The 23,813-nt window shown below is 36.1% G+C and overlaps 2 protein-coding genes across 6 annotated transcripts in view; one reads left to right on the top strand and one right to left on the bottom strand.

Moving 5' to 3' along the window:
* The window catches only part of METTL4 (methyltransferase like 4), a 42,917-nt gene extending 37,692 nt beyond the window's left edge, over positions 1-5,225 (bottom strand). For both annotated transcript variants that reach the window (XM_039243197.1, XM_039243198.1), the window contains exons 1-2: positions 4,863-5,225; positions 2,926-2,988 (exon numbers count right to left, since the gene is read on the bottom strand). In XM_039243197.1, coding sequence (XP_039099128.1) covers positions 2,926-2,988; positions 4,863-5,201 — 402 coding nt within the window. In that variant the 5' untranslated portion in view covers positions 5,202-5,225. The remainder of the gene's footprint in view (positions 1-2,925; positions 2,989-4,862) is intronic.
* Positions 5,226-7,199: 1,974 nt separating this feature from the next.
* NDC80 (NDC80 kinetochore complex component) overlaps positions 7,200-23,813 on the top strand; it is a 60,456-nt gene continuing 43,842 nt past the window's right edge. The window contains exons 1-7 of one of the 4 annotated variants that reach the window (XM_039243182.1): positions 7,200-7,303; positions 8,831-8,940; positions 10,489-10,566; positions 13,031-13,154; positions 13,233-13,405; positions 14,100-14,202; positions 23,274-23,363. In XM_039243182.1, the coding sequence (XP_039099113.1) occupies positions 8,840-8,940; positions 10,489-10,566; positions 13,031-13,154; positions 13,233-13,405; positions 14,100-14,202; positions 23,274-23,363 (669 nt within the window). In that variant the 5' untranslated portion in view covers positions 7,200-7,303; positions 8,831-8,839. Of the gene's footprint in view, positions 7,304-8,830; positions 8,941-10,488; positions 10,567-13,030; positions 13,155-13,232; positions 13,410-14,099; positions 14,203-23,273; positions 23,364-23,813 lie in introns of all 4 variants that reach the window. The other 3 variants (XM_039243183.1, XM_039243184.1, XM_039243185.1) reach the window with 3 other exon arrangements.

Genomic DNA, 23,813 nt, shown 5'->3' with positions numbered 1-23,813 from the left:
TGTAATATTCCAGCCTGTGGAATTACAGAAGACAAATTAATTAGAGATACAATAATTGGAAAGCTGTAAGTAAAAGTATTACTATCTTTTAGGAGTTTTAAGTATTATCTGGAAAACAAAAAAGATTAAAAGAAAAAAATACAGCAACTTAAGAAATTGGCAAGACTTTTATAAAGAAAATCTTATAGAATGACAGCAGAAACTGAAATAAATGGAAAGACATATTCATCTTTGGGAGCAGAATCATCAATATCTTAAAGACATAAGTATGCCCTAACTTAAAATTTTAAATTTAATTTGATGCCATAAAAATTCCACTTGCTTCTTTTTCTAACCAAGTTAAAAGTGATCCTAAAATTGATACAGAGAGGCACCTGGGTGGCTCAGTCTGTTGAGCTTCTGACTTCAGGTCAGGTCATGATCTCACAGTCTGAGTCTGAGTCCCTACATCAAGCTCTGTGCCTGCTTTGGATTCTGTGTCTCCCTTTTTCTCTGCCATTCACACTCTCCCCCTCTCAAATATAAATAAACATTAAAAAAAAAGAAAGAAAGAAATGCTGTAAAATTCATATGGAAAAATAAACAAACAAACAAAATAGAAAAACTATGTAAAAGAAAAATAATAAGGATGGGGGAGTGGGGAGAGGTGAGCATATCAAATATTAAAACAGGGGTGCCTGGATGGCTCAATAGGTTGCGTGTTCAACTTTGGCTCAGGTCATGATCTTGCGGTCCGTGAGCTTGAGCCCTGCATCCAGCTCTGGGCTGACAGTCCAGAGCCTGGAGCCTGCTTCAGATTCTGTGTCTCCCTCTCCCTCCGGCCCTCCCTCCCCTCACTCTCTGTCTCTCTCTCTCTCTCTCATTCTCAAAAAATAAAGATAAAAATTATGTTTAAATATTAAAAGACATTCATATTACAAAACCTGAAAAGAGATTGGAAAATAGACTAAGTAAGATATAAAGTGCAGATATAAACTCAAATACATATGAGAAGGGGCGCCTGGGTGGCTTAGTCGGTTAAGCGTCCGACTTTCGCTTAGGTCATGATCTCGCGGTTCGTGGGTTCGAGCCCCGTGTCGGGCTCTGTGCTGACTGCCAGCTCAGAGCCTGGAGCCTGTTTCAGTCTGTGACTCCCTCTCTCTCTGACCCTCCCCTGCTCACACTGTCTCTCTCCTAGAAATAATAAATTAAAAAAAAATACATATGAGAAGTTAGTATATGTAGCATCTCAAAACAGCAGAGAAAAAACTCAACAGATAATGGGCCATCCTCAGAAAAAACAAAGTTGGATCCATAACTCATGCTTTATACCACAATGAAATCTAAATGAATCAAAGTTACAAATGTGAAATGAAATCATAAGTATTCTAGAAGAAAACATGGGAAAATTCTTTTAAAGGTTTGAAGAAGAAATACCTTTTCAACTATGATTCAAAAATCCAGAAGTCATAAAAGAAAAAAAATAAATTCAACTAAATAAAAATACAATACTGTGTATGTGGTAAAAAAAAAAAAAAAAGATAATTAAATTAAAATGACAAACTGGTAAAAATATCTTTGCAATTTATATCATAGACAAAGAATTAATTTCCCTAACATATAAAGAGAGCCTATAAATTAAGGACACAATTTTTTTAATATACAAAAGAAACAGTTCACATTAAAAAAATACAAATGGTTTTTAAACATATGTGAGATGCTTAACTACACTCCTAATAGGAGAATGCAAATTAAAAGTATACTGAAGTATTATTTTTAATCTATCAGATTAGCAAATTTCAAAAACAATACATCACATACTATAATGGTAAGGATGTGGAAAAATAGGCAGAATTACACACTTCTGGTTTGCTAATAAGATGATAAAATCTCCAAAGCAGCAACTGGACAATATCTACCAAAAAGTTCAAACCTCTGTCCCAGAAAATTAATTTCTTGAAATGTATCCTGCAGATATACATATGTGTGTGGAAAATGGCATGTGTATAATATACCTAAATGTTATCAGTTAAAGACTAATTCAATACTACTCAAACTTAAGAAAGGAATGAAATTCTGACACAGGTATGGATCTTGAGGACATTATGTTAAGTGAAATAAATCAGATACAAAAAGATAAATATATGGTTCCACTTATATACCTATAATAGGCAAATTCAAAATAAAGAAGTTAGAATAGAGGTTGCCAGGGGCTATGGAAAAGGAAACTGGGGAGTTATTTAACCAGTGTAGATTCTATTTGGGATGATGAAAAAGTTCTGGAGATGGATGGTGATGATTAGGGCACAATATTGTGAGTGTACTTAATACCACTGAATTATACATCTAAAATATAGTTAAGTTGGCAAATTTTGTTATGTATATTCTCCTACAAAAAAGAGATTAAAAAATATTTTATGTCCTATCATATTAATATAACATGTCCAAGACTGCACTTATTATCATCCCTCCTGAGCCAAATTCCAACCCCAATTTTTCTATTTCAATCAAAGGGTTCCTTAGGGAGTTAAAGCTTAAAATACTTGCATACCCTCTGCTTCCTCTCATTTCTTTATTAGATCCCTTTATTGCTATGTTCTAAAAATACATCTTTCACATTACTCATGCTTTCTTCTGCAACTATCTTAATAAATTGTTTTACCTATGGACAACAGGCTTTAAAACTTATCAAATTTCTAAACTTAACCAATATAGTATAAGTTTACTTATGTTAAACAGTAAAACTAATAGAAGTATATAAAGTTTCAATAAAAACTGATTTGAACTGTTCATTACTGTTAAAGTAACAATAAATCACTCCACTATTAAATTCTAACTTTGATCAAAATAATTGCTTACTCTTTAAGAATATCTTTATTTATTTATTACATTTATATAACTTCACATTAATCTTCTAATATCATCAATGAACACTTTATACCTTACCTTTGTATGGTATTCCATAGCATCCAATTCACCTTGATTGAAAACAACACATCTTTTATGCTTCTATGGAGTAAATTACAGGGAGAAAATTATGTTGCAATCTATCACAACATTGATAGTATGAAATATATTAGTATTTATTTTTTATCACATTTTCCATAGTATGTATCTCAGTCTTTAAGAGGTGATAATGGACTACTAAGGTCAAAATCAGAGCAAAGAGTATGGACTAAGGAAGTAAGCTTTCTCAAATAAAAAATTGTATTTTTATTTATTATTATTATTATTATAAGCTTAATAACTGATATAAGGTCACCTCAGCCTTATCTGCTATTAATAAGAACTAGTACCAATGATAAAAAGAAGCACAGACATCCATGGAACGCAAGAAAGCTGACACTGTATAAAGTTACAAGTGTTATCTATCAGTTAATGTGGTTTAGTTACACCCATTTCTTCATTTCTGAAGAGACGATCTATCCATGTACTATCTCTTAAAAATCCAATGCATTTTCAATAGCTCTTTATAATTGATCTGAGGGCTAGGTACAAATCAAACATACTAACAGCTCTATATGTAACAACTCCATAGAAAAGAACATGTAATACAGCACAAAATAGAGCAGCAGTGCTAACATGGTTGCAAATTCCTAGCAGGCTAATAATAAATGTTTGCTGACTAAATAAATAAATAAATTAGCTTAAGAATAAGCTAATTGTACAATCTGCTCTGGCATATCAGAAATGAGGTAAGTTTTGTCAAGACAATTCATTACATAAGTGTATCTATATTTTTCTATATTGAAATGAGAAATTCACCCAACATAACAGTGTACACATTAAAAGATGTCCAAACTTGGTAAACTGAAAATGCTGGTTATAATTTTTCTGAATTTGTAACAGTAATGATAAATAATCTATATAGTACTCTACTGAAATCTCAGACACTATCTATATGTTTTCCATTCTATGCTTGATGCACAGCAAATGGTCAATATTTGTTGAAAGAAACAAAAAGATTGAAAAAAATTACAAGAATATTAAAAGTTTTACTTCGGGAAACTAGAACAATGTAATAAATTATCTCTATTAGTTTCCTTATTCTAATTCTCAACATGCTTTCTTATTTAACACCTTTTTTTATGGGTCTCAATTATAAGATCCATGAGGGCAGGAATTGTGTTTATCTTGTTTCATCCCTGTATGTACAACAGCACACAAAAAAATCCCAACCAAAAGAAAAAAAAAACAGAAAAGATCTCAAATATTTGTAAGTAATAAATAGTTTTCCTATCTTAAGATAATTTACTGATATGGACTTTATATAATCACCTCTGAACTTTTCAGAACATAAAAAGTATTAAAGTATAATTAATTAGATCCTGTATGGCATTCTTGAAACTTCACCAAAAGTCCACACCAGTGTATATACCAATACATATACTTTAAGAACATACACAATTTTCCACGGCAACTTTCTACTTTTATTACTATAAATCTTACAAAATATCACTCTTCTTCCAAACTTTATTATATGAGCTTATCCCCAATGGACAGGTCTCTAAAAATCTCCCAAAGTCCATATACTCCTTCAGAATTTTGCAGAGAAAGTAGCATGTTGTTGAAAAAAACAGGTGTAAAAACATGCAATTAATACAAATGACTAAACAGAAAGGCTTTTGTTGTTGTTTAGTTTGGTTGGTTTAATTTATAGAGCATTCACTTCTGAGCAAACATTGCTTACTTTTGAAATATGCAAATTCGGTCTTCTAACAATTGCAGAACATTAGGAACGAGTTCAAAATTACACTGGATATACTAAAACCTTCCTATGCTTTATTGATTGTTTAGACTTAGTAAATTACAAGATATTTGAGATATTGGAATAAACTTTTTCGTGTTCTGTAGAAAAATAAAAATGTATTAAAACTTTCTACCTTGCCAATAATAGAATTGAAGTTTTCTTCTTTAACACCACTCATTGGATCCTCCTTTTCATTCCTTTGTTGGCATTCTTTGTGAACAGCTGGAGTTATATAAGGTTTGGTGACATTAAACAGCTCAGATCGAAAAACATATTTCTGTATGAAGATTTCACTATTTCCTCTGTCATCATCATCTGGCTTAGAGGTAGAGTCAAAAGCAATAAATGTAGAAGAGGTTCGAAAAGAGATCAAGCAAGGCTCACGATGCTGGTGAAGTTGATAGTTTATGTTGTTAATGAAAGAAAGATGATCTAGTAACCATCCTGGTGACAGATGATGCACCACAGACATATTCTTCTTTTAAAAAAGAAAGAAAAAAAAACAACTCTGGAAATTGGGGTCTAGACATAAAACCCAACTTTCGAGATTAAGTTCTTAAATGTCCTACATTTCAATAAAAATATACTTCATATACCCAGATTTCATGTGTAAGAATAGAAAATTGACATATACACAAAAAAGGATTTGACATTCATGATACGACTTTACGGAAAAACGTAATGTTTTAATATCAACTTTAATTTCAGGGTTAATTCAAAATTTTCAGCCAATTTAGCAAAAGAGAGTTAAAACTTGATCTTATTTCTGGAATCCCAATTGAATTCTCTTATCTTCCTGGGCCCTCCACACAACCTTCTGTTTGGTCCTTGAATCTAGCCACTAGGTTCACATCCTCCAAGTCAGGAAGTCATTCAAGATAGTGTCCTGTCAAAGTAAAGAATACAATACCTATGTGAAACCACACTTTCTAATGAAATAAACCTGGAGAGGTCACAGAATTTCAAGAGGAGTTATTAGCTGATCAGCCCTTGTTTTTTCAAAGCACATTTGCCATAAGTCAGCCCATTCTCCAGTAATACTACCCTGCTTAGCCACTGCTACCAACAGAGTGCAAAAAGGGTAAAATGAAAGACTGGTCTAGGCAGAGCACAATTTTAACAGATATCAAAAGTACCAAACCCTAGCAAATTTGCAAGACTCTGGTTAAGGTAACTGGTTCTGAGCAGTCCTCTTCCAGCAACCAGGTTTTTCAAAACTCCCTTATCTTTCTATAAAAGATGGTAAAGTTCTCGACATTCCTTATTAAATCCAGTGTAAGGGAGAATTTAAGAAAGGTACAGAATAAGATATACATAAGTGGCTAAGAGCACAGTTAGTAATCTAGCACTTAGATCCAACCTTCTAACTCCATGTAGTATTAGCAGTATGGCCATGGGCAAGTTATTTGATATCACTGAGCCCCAATTTCATCATTTTTCATGACATCTCAGATGGCAGTTTAGAGAATTAAATGACATAATCTACATGAAGTGCTGTGCAGTGCCTGACACACATGGCAACTGTTCAAACAAATGCTACTAGTGATGGTAATGCTTGTATTCGCCCTACCTTCAGAGTCACCACTAACGTAGTATCTAGTGAGAGCCTAAAATTTAGTCGAGAAGACTGAAACTCATAAAAGGCGACGTGCCCCAAATTATAATTCGAGTTGACCGCACAATTGCTCCAAGAATCAGGTATCTAGACTTTGGCTCAAAGGTTTCCTCCCACCCCCACCATTCCCCAGGTACTGGGCAATACTCGTCACTGAGTCAAACTCAGGGAAGCAGGGAAGTACTATTTTAGCAAAGTAAACTACTGTGTTTAAACGCCCTCTCACCTGCCTCTCTGCTTCACACCCAACCTCACCCTACGCCGACCCCACCCCCAGCCCGGTGGGTTCTTCCTAGTTTCACTCGCTGGCCACGGCTAGAAGACCATGAAACACTAGCGAGTGGACTGCGAACCCGAACCTTAGAGGTGACCACCAGGATTCGGAAGCCGATTACACCCCACCTCAGCATTACTATGTCCTATGTCACCGCTTCCTGTCAGAAAATTGCACGACGCCTCCCAGACTTGCATTACGAAAACAGCACCCCCTCTAAAGAGTGATCATGAAAAATGCCACTTGCACAGCAAAAAAATTTCTCCTTTTCTACGAGCCAATGGGCGCGGCCATCTTGCTGTACGGAAAAAGCGTCTCAGGGTGAATTGGAGCGTTCTGCCCGCTACTTAGCGAAGCAGAGCGCCCACAACTTCAGCGCTAACTTTAGAAATTGGACCAGACTTTGGAGCAGACGTTTGCACTGACCAGAAACACCAGTGGGATGAATGAGGCGGTGGGACGCGACCAACACGCTGACTTCCACCGACTGGGAGCGGCGCCTTAGAGTTGCGCAGCCGCGCGACGTACGTGTTGACGTAAGCGCCGGCGGAGATTTTAAAATTCGAACCGCGCTGGCGGGTGGAAGGAAGAGTTGCTGTTTTGGCGGCTGGTGTCCTGTCCTTCAGATAGTTGTACAGGTTACAGAAATTCTGTCCCTGGGTCGTGTCACGAAACTGGAAGAAAGGTAAGTAATGACTTTGGGTTAATTTCGTGCCAGCAGAGCTGTTCTGAAGAGAGAAAGTGATGGCGCCAACCACTTAGATTGAGAGGCCCCGAGGGGCAACGTCTTAGTGTCTACTGTTGTGAGAGGCCTCGGGGCCGAATCTGTGCGAGGCGCCAGTTTCTCGGAATCCAATAAATTTCTACTGTCAGTGATTTACCAAGGGAGAAGAGGAGGCCCTAGGAGCACACTGGTGGGGAGAAGAGAAGCTGGAGGAAAGGGAAATAGTTGATAGGAGCATGGAGTGGAAGAACAAGATTAACCGTTTGAGATGTTGCGTTTGAGATACTCCTAGTGGGCGTGTAAGGAACTCTTAATCTTGAATTATTTTAAGTAGAGATTTGGAGTGTACATATAGGTGAGTGGGAAAGTTGAGTGGATAGCAGAAATGTATAAAGGAGGAGAAATGGGTGGCCTAACGAAGATGGTAAGTGTAATCAGTTTAAAATATTTTTTTAAATGTTTGTTTATTTTTGAGAGAGCACGAGCAGGGGAGGAGCAGAGAGAGAGAGAGAGGGAGACACAAAATCTGGAGCAAACTCCAGGCTCGGAGCTATCAGCACAGAGCCCCATGCCGGGCTCAAACTCACTAACTGTGAGATCATGACCTACCTACCTGAGCTGAAGTCGGACATTTAACGGACTGAGCCACCCCGGGCCCCGGGGAAAATGTTTAAAAGTCAAAGGACAGCCTAGAAAAAAGAAAAGATAACCACAAATGTCCACTTCCCTGGAACCCAGAACAGGACCTGGGTTCCTGAGAAATCTTAAGTGTATAGTGTCTAATACCACACAGAGATGAGAAAGGATCAAAAGTTTTATCAATCATGAGTGTCCTAGGGGGCAAGAGTTTCCGTAGATATGAAGGAAACGAAGTGTTAATATTCTCAAAAATGAGAATCATTAGACCAATTTGTGGACCAGATAATTAATCTTTGTTAGAAGAGAAATTGAAGTAAGAGGGACAGTAATTGAATATAAATGGGAAACAGTGGGTTAAGGACAGAACAAGAGAGATGGAAGTTAGGAAAACTAAAGTTGGGCTTTAGTCTCTAAGCCCAAAGAAAAGGAAACATCTTGAGGTAGTTCTTGTCAGGTTGCCTCTGACTTTTTCCCAGTGAAACAGGTATAGCCAACAGCAGTAATGTGGTCCGGGTTAGGATTCAGGGCTTTAACTACCATAGCTACCCTTGCAAAGGCAGGAATTATACCTTATTTATTAGTGTATCCTTTCAGTTGCCTTGGACACTCCCAATATATGTGGTAGGCAGTAAGTAAATATTCGTGTGTGTTGTATATTTTTAAATGAAGTTATGTAGATTTCCCTGCAAATTAAGACTTCTCCTTACACGAACATGAGGGCCCAGGCAAAGATTATCTTGAAGAAACAATGGAACCTGGCTGCTTTTTGTTTGAGGCTGAAGATAACAGTTGGTGCTTAATGTACCATCTCTCTGAAAAGATTTTTTAATACTGAATTCATGAATGCAGGTAGCAAACATGAAGCGCAGTTCAGTTTCCACCGGTGGTGCTGGCCGCCTCTCTATGCAGGAGTTAAGGTCTCAGGATTTCAATAAACAAAGCCTCCATACCCCTCAAACGTAAGTACCTCATGCCTTACCAACTTGGACAAAGAAATCTGTAAAGATGGCTAATACAAAAATGTATTAAGAGAGACATTCTGATGAATCTTGTTTGTTCATGGTGGTACCTAATTTTGGGTTAATGAAGGGTAAAAATTGGCATGTTATTACGTGTGTTTTATCTAATTTGTTCCTTAAATGTCCAAAGCTATACCCTTTGTCAGGCAAACTCTAAAAAAGACTGTTAATTCCCTTTGTGCACTCTTTCTTATTTTCCTCCTTTATTCTAGGCCTGCTTAGGTGAGTGGACTCAACTTTCAATTCACTAAAGTATATCCAACTGGCAAAATTCTTTTTTTTTTTTTTTTAGTTGTTTATTTATTTATTTATTTTTTACAGATAGTTTATTGTCAAATAAATTGGTTTCCATATAACACCCAGTGCTCATCCCCACAAATGCCCTTCTCCATGCCCATCTCCCTCCTCCCCCCCACACCCATGAGTCCTCAGTTTGTTTCTCAGCATTCAAGAGTCTCTCATGGTTTGCCTCTCTCCCTTTCCCCCACCATTTCCCCCCATTTTCTCCCCCATGGTCCTCAGTTAAGTTCCTCCTAATCCTCCTATACATGCAAACATATGATATTTGTCCTCTGCCTGACTTATTTCGCTAAGCATAACACCCTCAAGGCCCATCCATGTTGCTACACATGGCCCAACTGGCAAAATTCTTAATCAGTTATTATTTATTTGTTCAATGATAAGCTGCAGTTTAGAATAACCTACAGAACCACTTCTCCAAACTGTTTCTCAGTATTCGCTGGAAAAAAAGGGTGCATAATTATACTATCATAAACCAGTTTTTCTCCGAGTTTTTTCTAATTAAGAGAAGACTATTTGAAAGCCACTATAGAGCTATATCAATCCTTCTCTAATACCAAGGTACGTGTTACTTGCTAACTGTGCTTAGTTTACTTAGATTTACATAGTATAAGCACCTGCTACTGGTAGAAATTTGAAATATTTGTATCATTTCCTTCTGAATCAAAAATTTGTTGTACTATTACATATTACATACACTGAAAGATTAAATTTATGCTTCAAATTGTATTGGAAGTCAAAAGGCTGCCATAGTCAATGTTTTTAAGTCTGTCATTTAAATAATATATGTTTCTAAGTGTAGCTGCAACCTTATAGAGTAGTCCTTGAAAGAAAATTGTTAAATGTAGCTATCATCCTCTAACTGAAGATACTTATTTTCAAGTTTTTTTCCTTTGTTGCTTGTAAATGTACATACTTTAAGGTAATTGAAATTAGGATGTAGATATGTTTTTTTCTGCTTTCTTCTTAACATTTTAGTATTATTGCTTATACATGTTGTTAGGTTAGCCTATCCTATTTATAACAGCTATGATTGCTACTAAAAATTTTCATGATTCTGAATTATTTTTATAGGTAATGGGGAAAAGGTGTTAGTTCCAATGTATTTCCAAAAATTTCTTAAACTAATATTTTTTATATTTATATTTTAAAGTTTGTTGTTGTTGTTGTTTTTTCATTTTGTTAAAGCAAAGAGAAACCAGGCTTTGGAAAGTTGAGTATAAACAAACCCACATCTGAAAGAAAAGTCTCTTTGTTTGGTAAAAGGTAATGTTTTTTTTTTTATTACTTCTGATGAAGGGTTCTCAAAAAATTAAATGACATTGTCCCTTACAAAAGAAAATTATAAGCTAGCTTTCTTCTGCTTTAAATGGTTAAATGCTTTAGATAGTGCTAAGAAATATATCAGCACATTCAGACCACTTTCCATATTACAAGTGAATAGTTGATTGAAAATCCTATATCTGGCTTTCAAATAGTATGGAATCGTAGTATTTTAAAATTAAGAGGAACCATCATCTAGTTCGACGTTTTAGTCCCTGACTTTTTTTATATTCTTAAATATTAAGGCTCTTTAGAGGTGAAATGTTTGTTACCTTATGAGAAGTTTATTTACAGAGAGAAGGAGAAAGCATGTGCCCACCTGTAGGAAAAGGAGCAGAGAGAGAGAGAGAGAGAGAGAGAACCCCAAGCAGGCTTGTGCTGTTAGCACAGAGCCTTAGGCAGGACTCAAACTAACGAACCATGAGATCATAACCTGAACTGCAGTCAGGAGACCTGACCTGAAATCAAGACACTTAACCAGCTGAGTTGCCCACGTGTCCCTTAAGGCATTTTTGTAACATAACTTTTCTCTTGGTGGTGAACTTCAGACATAATGATGATAATTATAAAATCTAACATTTACTGAGCATTTTTATAAGCCAGATGTTGTTTTAAGTGCTTTATCTATGTTAACTCTTTTAATCCTCAGATCTGCCCTATGAATAGATATTGTTATAGATAAAGAAATCAGAGAAGAGAGAACTTATTTACTTAAGGTCATAGAACTAGCAATAGAGACAGAATTTGAAACCACAACTCTGCTTCTAGCTGCTATGTTCTTGAGCTATAAATGGAATGATACGGTATTTTGATTGGTTGAGGAATTCTCTTATAATTAAAAAAATATATATATCTAAGGGTGCTGTTTTCTGTAAAATAAAAGCTGAGTCTGCAGCACCGAGGTGGCTCAGTCTGTTAAGCATCTTGAACTCTTGATCTCATCTCAGATCTTGATCTCAGGGTCATGAATTTGAGCCCTGTGTTGGGTTCCTCACTGGGCATGGAACCTACTTTAAAAGAGAGAGAGAGAGAACAAGAGCCAAATCTATATATGTATTCCTTTTATGGTTTAAAAAAGAAATTAGGGGCACCTGGGTGGCTAGGTCAGTTAAGCATCCGACTTCGGCTCAGATCATGATCTCATAGTTCATGAGTTCGAGCCCAGCATCAGGCTCTGTGCTGACAGCTGGCTCAGAACCTGTTTCGGATTCTGTGTCTCCCTCTCTCTTACCCTCCCCTGCTCATGCTGTCTCTCTCTCTCTCAAATAAATAAAACATTAAGAAAAATTTTTTAAAAACCTAAAGATTAAGTAATAGCAGGAACATCTGGGTGGCTCAGTTGGTTAAGCGTCCAACTTCAGCTCAGGTTATGATCTCGTGGTTCGGTTCATGAGATCTATCCCCGCGTCAGGCCCTGTGCTGACAGCTCAGAGCCTGAAGCCTCTTTCTGATTCTGTGTCTTCCTCTCTCTCTCTACCCCTCCCCCACTCACACTCTGTCTTTCTCTGTCTCTCAAAAATGAATAAGTGTTAAAAAAATTTTTTTTAAGATTAAGTAATGTAGGTAAAAAAGTGGTTTTCAAATTAGCAAATTGTCGGGAGAAAAATAGCTAATTAATTTGGTCCCAAGGTAAAGAACTTTTAGAGCCTTGGCAGAATAGAACTTGAAAGCAGCAAGCAAACTTGCAGGGAGAAATAGAGCTCTGATGAACAGAATTCAGGTGTTATAGCAGTGTTCAATGCAACTCAGTTTTGTGGCATTAGTTCAATAAGGAAAAGATTTATTCTAAGGATATTTAATAAACTACAGTTGTTAGCTAAACTGGGTAACAAAGTTAAGCAAAAGGAGCCATTATAAAGATATAAACAAAGGTTTCTTTGGGAGGAAAGGGCTTGGAATGGAGCACATATGTTGTATCCATTAATAACTAAAAAGTAGAACCGTGTAGATTTATGGTAAATAAAAACCAGATACATAATATTGCATGACACAAAATATTCATGAGAAAAAGCATGCACAACCTATTTTAACATCTCGAAAGCAATTTTCTCACAAGAAATGATGGCATATGAAGGGATTGGGAGTGAAGGAGCAATGATGAAAAGCTAAAGAGGATAGCAAAAGGACTTAGGTTATTGAATAGACTTAGAGAATGGTTGGTACAGTAGACCTAGTAGACTCAAAGTTTAGATGATAATATACGTGCTAATAATGCAAAGCACCACAAGTGCATTTTTCTTCCCACCTCATTTTATACTTAACAGTTAGCTCTTTTTCTTTGCTTTGAATAGGAGAAAAGAAATGTACTTTAATGTTTGATGCTGATATTAAAATACGAAATCACCTTGAAATAATTTAGACTTGACCACAGAAGGAAATAGTTTTGATTGACTATTTATGTTTCCAGAACAAGTGGACATGGATCCCGGAATAGTCAATTTGGTATATTTTCCAGTTCTGAAAAAATCAAGGACCCAAGACCACTTAATGACAAAGCGTTCATTCAGCAGTGTATTCGACAACTCTGTGAGGTATTTAGTGTTCTCTTGAGTATTTTCCACTAGTTTTTGTATTATCAAATGTTTGATGTTTCATAAAAATTATTGTAGTTTCTTACAGAAAATGGATATGCATATAGTGTGTCCATGAAATCTCTGCAAGCTCCTTCTGTTAAAGATTTCCTAAAGATCTTCACTTTTCTTTATGGCTTCCTGTGCCCTTCATATGAACTTCCTGACACAAAGTTTGAAGAAGAGGTTCCAAGAATCTTTAAAGATCTTGGGTTTGTATGTTCTATTTCTTAATAGCCTAAAGAGATTGTTGGAACACAGAGAAGAATCAAACTCAAATGATTTGTGAAGGTTTTGAGTTAGAGAAATCATATCTTTTAAGATGGTCAATGTGGGCAACATATCTAAGGATAAATTTGAAAGGCAAGAAAAATCATTCAGTATAAATCATTACTGAATTATAGAAGATGATATGATAGATCATAAGGCCTTCCCACTACTAAAGTGAAAAATAAATAGAATGGGCTGGATACCACAGATTTTATAGAGGCAAAAAAGATAGGATTGAAGGCCTGAGAAAATGAAATGGGATAAAGTACAGAAGGGCTGTGTAGAGTAAACAGAGGGAGGAATGAATCTGAGGATGAGGAGTACACTCATTGGAATACATTGAATTTGAGGGAACAATCTTTTAGAAGTTCAATATACTGATTATAAATCAAGTTCTACAGTGTTAGGGATATATGTACAAAGTAATCTGCAGAGAAAAAAAACACAAAGTACACAAAATCATTTGAGAGTAAGATAACCAAGGACAAAATCTTAATAAATATGTTATTTCTAAACAAGTCAAGACTATTGGTATATGTGTGGAATTTTTCTAATGTAACTTCTTGCTTAATTTAGCCCTTATTTTCACAAAATTAACAGTGTTAGCTTATTTTTTTTTCCCCTAATTTTTCATAGGTATCCTTTTGCATTATCCAAAAGCTCCATGTATACAGTTGGGGCCCCTCATACATGGCCTCACATTGTGGCAGCCTTGGTTTGGCTAATAGACTGCATCAAGGTATTTGATTTCTCGTTTTAAAATATATATGTTGGGAGAATTTTTTTTTCTCTCAAAGTGATCTTATTTCTCTTTTAGTCTTTCTTTTGCCGTTATCTCACAGTCTGCATCAGTTTTCATTTTTCAAAGCACACTTGATTTTAAATTCTTCAAACTGTTAATAAATGCTTCCAGAGGTAAGAGGAAAGAAGTACCACATTGGCAAGAAGATTGTTTTCACAAGGTTTTAAAGCTTTTTTAAAAAAGTTAGTAGGAAATTATTTCCCCCATTATATACATAATTTGGTTTTTCTTTTTTTTTTTTTTAATTGAAATCCATATTCACTGCAAAAAAAAATTTTGGAAAATACAGGAAAACATACACCAAAAGTGATGTGCGCATAATCCCCACAACTTAGAGACAACAATTTAAAATTTTCATTGGGCTGTAGTTTTAAAGATGGATTTTTCTGCACACTTATGTGTTTCTTTTTTTAACTTTTGATATATATTGGCAAATTTCCCTTCAGAAGACTTGCACCAGTTAAAAGTTCGTTGTTGAGCAACAGTGTGTGAGCATATGCATTTTCCCACACTGTCCACGTCATTGTTTTTAAAATCTTTACCATTTGAGAGGTGAAAAAAAAGCTTGTTTAATATATATATTACTAATGCAGTTAGTTTTTGTATGGTTTCTCATTGATGTTTCTTGTATGTGCCTTTTTGGCCTATTTTATATTTCATTTTTTTGCTTCTGCTATTAATTTGAACTTTTATATATTAAGCTGCTTATATATGAGCTTATCAGTATTTTTAATGAACACATGACAAGCAAAAACACCATCTTTTCATATTTGCAAGTTTTGTTTTCAATTTGAACATTTTTCACATTTATTACAACTGCCTATTTGTATCTTTTGCCATTTTTCTGTTTTATTGATTTGTAGGAGCACCATTTTGTACATCAAAAACAGTCAAATTGAGGAAATCAACTCTTGTGGATATGGTGCAAATATTATTTCCCTTTTTTCCTTTTGATTTATTTGCTGTATTTTGACTGTTGAGAAATATAAGTTTTTATCTAGTCGAATTCAGTCTCTTCCTTTTGCAGTTTCTGAATTTCCTGTCCTTCTTAGTGCTTGGAATCCTTAAAACTAATACCGTCCTCCTGGCATTCTCGGCTATCGGTAATCCTTTAACAAAATATAGGCAGGCACTATATGGATGGGTTTTGACCCAGAAGACATCTCAGTACTTTCAGCACCACCATTGTCAATATAGGAGTAGAAATCCAATACTATAGCCTATTAATACAACTCACATTTTATTGAAGTTTATACATAACATTTGTGCATTCAGTTTGTCTCTTAGTGATATCCATGAGCAGTGGATAGCTACCTCTTTGTTCCCACCACCAAATACTTGTATTGTCAAAAGAATACTTTACCCTTGTTTGACTAAGCAGCTTATGTCATTCTTATGTGGTTGGGAGATAGCATTTCCACACTGATGCAGGAGCTCATGGAGTACCTGCTTTGGCTTCTGTTGGGGAGAGACCTCTTGAGATGCCTCCAAGTGTGTTATGTAGGTTGAAATCCCCTCCTTCCTATCTTGATTTGCTTGAGGTGGTAGAATTGAACACTGTAACAATGTCAGTGGATAACATTGTTAGCTAACAAGAGATCATAGGCCTCTTGTTTTAATTATCTTTCCCAGTTAAGAATCCTAGCCAGCCTTAGGATGGCCTCCTGTAGTCTCTGATTTAAAAAAAAAAAAAAAAAATCTACTTTTTTCTCTGTTGTTTTTATAATTTCTTTGTATTGTATTTAAATAAATATCTTGATAAGATAGCTTGAAACTGGGAAGTGTAATGCCTCCCACATTGTGCTTTCTCAGGATTTCTCTGGGTATTTGTCATCTTCTGTGATTCTATATAAATTTTAGAATTGTTTCTCTACCCTAGTAAAAAAAAAGGTCATTGGAATTTTGAAAGGGATTGCATTTATCTATAGCTTATAGATGGCTTTGGGTAGTATGGACATTTTAACAATATTACTTTTTCCAGTCCATGAACACAGGATTATCTTTCCATTTATTTGTGTTTTCATTTTCTCTCATCAATGTCCTATAGTTGACAGCATAGAGATCTTTCACCTTGTTACTTAAATTTATTCCTAATTATTTCATTGCTCTGATGCTATTGTAAATGGTGTACTTTTTTTTTTTCCAGATAATTTATCATTAACGTATAGAACTACTACTGAGTTTTGTATTTTAATACTATGTCCTGCAACATTACTGAATTCATTGCTCAGGTCTAACAGTTCTTTATGGAGTCTTTAGTATTTTCTACATATAAAATCATGTCATCTACAAATAGAGATAATTTTATTCCTTTTCAATTCTAATGCCTTTATTTCTTGTTTCATTTTCTTGGCTGGAACTTCCAGTACCAAATTGAATAGGAGTGGTTGCGAGTGGGCACATTTGTCTTGTTTCTGACCTTAGAGGAAAACTTTCAACCTTTTACCTTTGAGTATGATGTTAGCTGTGGGCTTTTCATATATGCCCTTTATTATGTTGAGGTACAATTCTTCTATAAGTAATTTGTTGAGTTTTATCATGAACAGATGTTAAATTTTGTCAAATACTGCCTCTCCATTTGCTGAGATTATGTGATATTTTTCATTCCTTCTAGTAATGAAATGTATCACATATATTGATTTGTGTATGTTGAACCATCCTTGCATCCTGCAATAAATCCCACTTGATGATGGTGAGATCCTTTTAATGTACTGCTAAATTTGGTTCATTAATGTTTTATTGAGAACTTTGCAACTATAAACAGGGATATTGGCCTGTTTTCTTATAGTGTCCTCATCTGGCTTTTGTATCAGGGTTATGCTGACCTTATAAGTTTGGGATTATTCCCTATCCTTCAAAGAATTCTAAGGATTGGTATTAATTCTTTAAATGTTTGGTAAATTTCACCAGTGAATTCATCTGGACTTAGATTTATCTTCATTAGATTGGTTGTTCAGGAGAGTTATGTTTAACTTCCATGTACTCATGATTTTTCCAATTTTCTTCCTGTTGATTTCTAGTTTCATACTTAGAGAAGATACTTATTATGATACTTGATCATGCTAAGACTTGTTTTGTAACCTAACATATTCTCTCCTAGAAAATTTTCCTTGTACTCATGAGAAGAATGTATATTTTGCTATTGTTAGATAGAATGTTCAGTATTTTTCTGTTGAATCCCATTTGGTCTGTAGGGTTTTCAAATTGCTATTTACTTATTCTCTGTCTGGATCATCTCTCCATTACTAAGAATGTAGTATTAAAGTCTCCAGCTATTATATTGTTGTTATTTCTCCTTTTAGTTGTCTTAGTTTTTGCTTTATATATTTAGGTGCTCCAATGTTTGCATAAATATTTATATATGTTTTATCTTTTTTATAGTGATACATTTATTTTGAGAGAGAGAGAGAGCATGAGTTGGGATGGGGGCAGAGAGGGAGGGAGAGAGAGAATCCCAAGCAAACTCCACACTGTTAGCCCACCAGGGGTCTTGATCTCATGAACCGCAAGATCAGATCCTGAGACAAAATCAGTGTTGGGCGCTTAACCAACTGAGCCATCTAGGCACCTCAGCTAGTGTTTTATCTTCTTAATGAATTGACCTTTTTGTCATTATGTAATGACTTTCGCTGTCTCTTTTTACCATTTTTACTTTAAAGTCTATTTTGTCTGTAAAAAAAAATTTAAAAAAAAATGGGGCGCCTGGGTGGCTTAGTCGGTTAAGCGTCCGACTTTAGCTTAGGTCATGATGTCGCGGTTCGTGGGTTCGATCCCTGCGTCAGGCTCTGTGCTGACTGCCAGCTCAGAGCCTGAAGCCTGTTTCAGTCTGTGACTCCCTCTCTCTCTGACCCTCCCCTGCTCATGCTGCCTCTCTCTCTCTCTCCTAGAAATAAATAAAACATTAAAAAAAATTTTTTTTAAATAAATAAAAAAATAAAGTCTATTTTGTCTGGTATATAGTTTTTCATCCCTTCACTCTCAATCTGTGTCTCTAAAACTAAACTGAGTCTCTTGTAGGCAGCATATTTTTGAATCGTATTTTTTTGTCCACTCAGTCATTCTATGTATTTTGGTTGGAAAGTTTAATCCATTTACATTTAAAGTAATTACTGGTTGGGAGTGCCTGTTTGGCTTAGTCAGTTGAGCATCCAACTTCAGCCCAGATCATAATCTCGCGGTCCATGAGTTCAAGCCCTGCACCAGGCTGTGTGCTGATAGCTCAGAACGTGGAGCCTCTTCAGATTCTGTGTCTCCCTCTCTCTCTGACCCTTCCCTCCTCACACTCTGTCTCTCTTTCTCAAAAATAAACAAATATTTAAAATAAAACTTATTTAAGTAATTATTATTGGTGTGTAAGGACCTATTGCCATTTTTAAAATTGTTTTCTCACTGTTTTGTAGGTCTGTTCTGCTTGGTCTTTATTCTACTATCTTCTTTTGCAATTTGATGACCTTTGGTTTCAGCATACTTTGACTTTATCATTTTTTATGTATCTACTTTGTGTTTTTTCCATGTGGTTATCATAAGGCTTACATGAAATATCTTCTTAACATTCTATTTTAAAGGGATAATTACAATAACTTCATTAACTTTACACTTTTACTTCTCATTTTACATTTTAGGTTCTTAATGTTACAGTTTACATAGTTTTTATATTTCTAATAGATTATTTTAGTTATGGTTCTTTTTAACACATTTGTTTTTTACTATTAAACTAGAGTTTTAAGTGAATTACATACTACCATAGTAGAAAACCAGACTTTGTATGTTTATCATAACCAGTGAGTTTTATACTACCTTCATATGTTTTTACAGTATTAATTAGCATCTTTTTGCTTCTACTCAAAGAACTCCCTTTAGGATTTCTTGTAAGGCAGATCTTGTGGTGAACTCCCTCAGCTTTTATTTTGGAGGGTGAGCATCTCTTCATTTCTGAAGGACAGTTTTGTCAGATACAGTATTTGGGGTTGATAGTTTTTTTCCTTTCAAAATTTTGAATATGCCATCCTTTTCTTTCCTGGCCTAAAATATTTCTATTGAGAATTCTCTCAATAGTCTTATGGAAGTTTCCTTGTATGTAACTTCTCCCTTTTCTCTTGCTGCTTTCAAAATTCTGTCTTGATTTTTGACAACATAATTATATGTCTCAACATAGCCCAAATTGGGTTCAGCCTTTTGGGGTCCTTTGAATTTCATGGATCTGGATGTCCATTTCTCTTCCTAGGTTTGGGAAGTTTTCATCTTTCATTGCTTTAAATATACTTTTTGATGGGGCTTCTGGGTGGCATAGTCCGTTAAGTGTCCAACTCTTGATTTCAGCTCAAATCATGATCTCACGGTTCGTGAGTTCAAGCCCCACATTGGGCCCTGGCTTGGGATTCTCTCTCTTTCTCCCTCTCTCTCTGCCCCTGCCCTACTCACATTGTCTGTATCTCTCTGAAAATAAAGTTTAAAAACATTTTTTTACATAAATCTAAATAAATATACTTTCTGTCCCTTTCTCTTTCTCATCTCCTTTTCAGATTCCCAATGCAGATATTGTATCTTTTGATGATGACCCATAAGTCCCATAGTCTTTCTTCACTTTTTTTTCATCCTTTTTTCTTTCTGCTTCTCTTACTGGATAATTTCAAATATCCTGTCTTATATCCCACTGATTCTTTCTTCTGCATGGTCAACTCTGATTTTGAAACTCTATTTAATTCTTTTTAGGTAAGTTTTTTTAGCTATAATTTATTTGTTTTTTTTATAGCTTTTGTTTCTTTGTTGAATTTCTTGTTCTTGAATTGTTTTCCTTTTTAAAAAATGTTTACTTATTTTGAGAGAGAGAGAGAGCACAGGGAAAGGGCAGAGAGAGAGAAAGAAGGAGGGAATCCTAATCATGCTCTGTGTTGTCAGTACAGAGCCCAACATGGAGTTCAAACCCATGAACCGCAAGATCATGACCCAAGGCAAAACCAAGAGCTTAACTGACTGAGCCACTCAGGTGCCCCTCGTGCATCATTTTTCTAAAATTGTTTAATTGGCTGTGTGTTCTTATAGTTTACTAATCCACTTTCAGAGGATTATTCTGAATTAGTTCATAGATAGCCATTTCTTTAGGCTCGGTTATTAGAGTTTTATTTGTTTCCTTTGGTAGTGCCACGTTTACCTTATTTTTCATGATCCTTGATTCCTTGTGATGGTACTTTGCACATTTGAGTAAGTGGTCTCTTCTTCCACACTTGAGAGGATCTCTTTGGCAGAGATAGTTCTTCACCAATCAGCTCAGCGTGGGTTTTTAGATGTGTCCGTTGGTAATGTACTTCGGTACGTCGGGCGTATATCAAGGTCTATTTTTGGGAAAGGTCACTGTCCAGGCTCTGAGGTTAGGAGAGAGAGGGAAGTGCTGCTGTCTGAGAACAATTTCCTGGATTGATTGGTCAGGCTTCCTAGATAGTTGGGATTAGATACCATACTCAGCAGTAGGCAGTGCTACAAATTAGCTTTCCTGCCCTGATGGGGCAGTAGAATAGCCCCAAAGCCTCCATAACTTGTTTGGGCCCTGAAACCAATGTGTATGTGTTGAACTCCCTGGACAGAAGAGGCCACCACTGATTTTGCTCTACACAAAAGGAAGGCCATGAGCTATGCCTTCTCTTCAAGTGTCACTGTCAGTAGGACTGTAGGATGGGCTACACAGCCTCGCACATCCTCTCGTTGGGTTCTCTGGTCAGGTGGGCTGAAGAGTGTAAAAAGCATTGGGCAAGACTGCAACTTAGATTCCATGCCTAGGAGGGGGCCCCCATACATGCTCCAAGATTGGAAAGATGAGGACCCCAATCTTTTTGGGGATCAAACTAGACAGAACTATGCTCTAAGCTCCCTGACCTTGGAGCCTTCCATCCCAGCCCTGCAGGTGGTAGGGCCACCAGCCAGATTCTCTACTCCAGTGCCACTGTAATGAGAGTTACAGGGTGAGCTACAACATATACTCCAGGTGCTCTGCTTAGGTTTTCTAATCAGGTGGAACTGGAGGCTGTATTCAGCTTTAGACAGCACTGTAAATTATCTTCCCTGTCCCACTGGGACTTCAGATCAGACTTCATGGCTGGCTAGTCTTTTTGGGAATTAAATCAGAAAACATTGCATGATCAGCTCCCCAAATAGCAGGGCCACGGAGCAAGTTCTTCATTCAGTTGCTGCTATAATTTGGGCTATCGGGTAGGCTACTGAGATTCTCATGAGCTCTGGTTAGCAGATTGGAGGCTGTAGTCATCAGTGGGGAGGGCTGTGGATTAGATTCCCTACCAGAGTAGAAGAAGGATGCAGAACAGACCCCAAGGCTGGCAGGATTCTTTTTGGGGAGCTAATCAAACTATTGCACCAAACTCTGGCTAGACTAGGTTGCTGGCTTGACTCTGCAGATGAACAAAGCCCTAGCCAAGCTCTCTTCATATGCTCCTGAGCTAAGCAGTTATCTAGGTGCTTCAGCTAGGCTTTCTGTTTGGCCAGGGCCAGAAGCCACACTAGCAGTGGGTGGGGTTGTGAATAAGTTCCCCTGCCTGGGCAAAGCAGAAGAACAGGCCCCAAGTTTCCTCTCTAAATGAGGTCACCAGCTTTCTCTGTGGATGATCAGTTCTGCCTTCCAGACTCTTAGTTCAAGTGTTTCTGAGCTAAGCAGCTTTTCATGTGTCCCAGCTAGGCTTTCTGCTCAGATGGGGCTAGAGCAGTGATTGGGGCTATGGATTAACTCCCCTGCCTGGGCAGAGTCGTTTGTCCCTGTATGAGGGTCTTTTTGAACTTTGCAGAGTATCAAGAATATTCACTTGGACCTTTGACATGGCAACACTGTCTTTATCTACCCTGATTACAAGGTTGAAGATTGTTCTTAATCTTGGGCTCTGCCCTACATGTTTTGCAGATGTAGTTAAATCTGAATGTCACTTGAGACCTTGTCAAAGGAAGAAGTAAAGGATGAGTTTATAGAGCTCACCTGCATCCAACTTAGATATACAAAAAGTTTTATGAGTGCCTTTGGAATAGGAAAGGAATAGATATGGCCAGCAGCTCTGAGCTAAGAACAATATTCTCGCTCAGGAACCTGGTGTGTTAAGTCCTACCATAAGAAAAATTAATGAAATATTTTTAACAGAAACCACATTCTTCTTTTACATTTCTAATGCATAGTCCTTTTCTTAGATGCTTGATGTGCATTATGCATTTGATAGTAGTTTCATTTACGTTTTCTAGAGTATTTTTCATGTTTGGAATATTATATTTTTAAAACAATTTATAGGGGCACCAGGATGGCTCAGTCGGTTAAGTGTCCAACTCTCTATTTTAGCTCAGGTAGTGATCTCAGGGTCATGGTATCTAGCCCCACATTGAGTTCTGTGCTGGGCGTGGAACCTGTTTAATATTCTCTCTCTCCCTCTGCCTCTTCCTGCTCATTTGCTCGCTCTCAAAAAAAAAAAAAAATTTATAAAAAAGTGTTCCAAAATGGAATTTCTTTGCCTTAAGAACCTTTAGCCATTTTCCTTTTAGCTTATCAATTATAAATATCTGAATGTTTTGCTATAATGTATTATCTGTTATGTTTCTGAAGATTTTATGATCAATCTGAAATTCATATTTATACGTAATGAAGGAGTCTGTCGATATTTAAGCACCAAACTTGAATTCATAACCTTTCTGGTTCACCTTTTATGTGACAGGGGGTTTTTTTTGGATTCTCAGAGTTGCATTAAAATGTATGCATATGCTTTCATGGATTAATAGCAGCATAAAGATCAGCATATTTTATAGAACTAAATATGGAATCTATCCTTTTTTTAATCCTAATGATTTAGTTATTAAAATATCAAAAGGATTGTATTTTAAGACTCAATAAATTAACATCTCAAGACTTTCACTCATGCAGTAATTTAATCCTCTAAAAATGACACTAAAATTTGTCAAAACCTAAAAACTATGTGTTTTACTCATAAACTTTATCAACTTAAATATGTTTCTTGTGTACTTATTAGTTACATAATGCCATGAAAGAAAGCTCACCGTTATTTGATGATGGACAGTCTTGGGGAGAAGAAACTGAAGATGGAATTATGCATAACAAGGTACCACAAACAGGAGAGTTATCTTGGTATTATTAACTGTGTCACTATTGAAATTAATGTAGTCTTTTGTACAGATTATCTTTTTGCTTCCTGAAAAACTTCTAAAATTGATTTTTTGTTTCCAATGTTAATAGAGGAATGCCTGGGTGACTAGGTCGATTAAGCATCCAATTTAGGCTTAGGTCATGATCTCATGGTTTGTGAGTTTGAGCCCCAGATTGAATTCCTGCAGAGCCCGCTTTGGATCCTCTGTTTCCCTCTCCTTTTCCCTCTTCCTCTCCCTTCTCCTCTCTTGCTTATGTACTCTCTCTCTCTCAAAAATAAACATTTATAAATAAATAAGCAAACAAACAAATATTAATAGATTTACTCTTGAAATCAGATTATAATTTCTTGAAACTAAGTAGGCATAGAAATTTCAAATGTTGGGGCACCTGGGTGGCTGAGTCA

This window comes from Hyaena hyaena, unplaced genomic scaffold (genome assembly GCF_003009895.1).
Source record: "Hyaena hyaena isolate Hyena2069 unplaced genomic scaffold, ASM300989v1 scaffold_222, whole genome shotgun sequence".
NCBI classification, from domain to species: Eukaryota; Metazoa; Chordata; class Mammalia; order Carnivora; family Hyaenidae; genus Hyaena; species Hyaena hyaena.
This window is presented reverse-complemented; position numbering and strand designations above follow the sequence as displayed.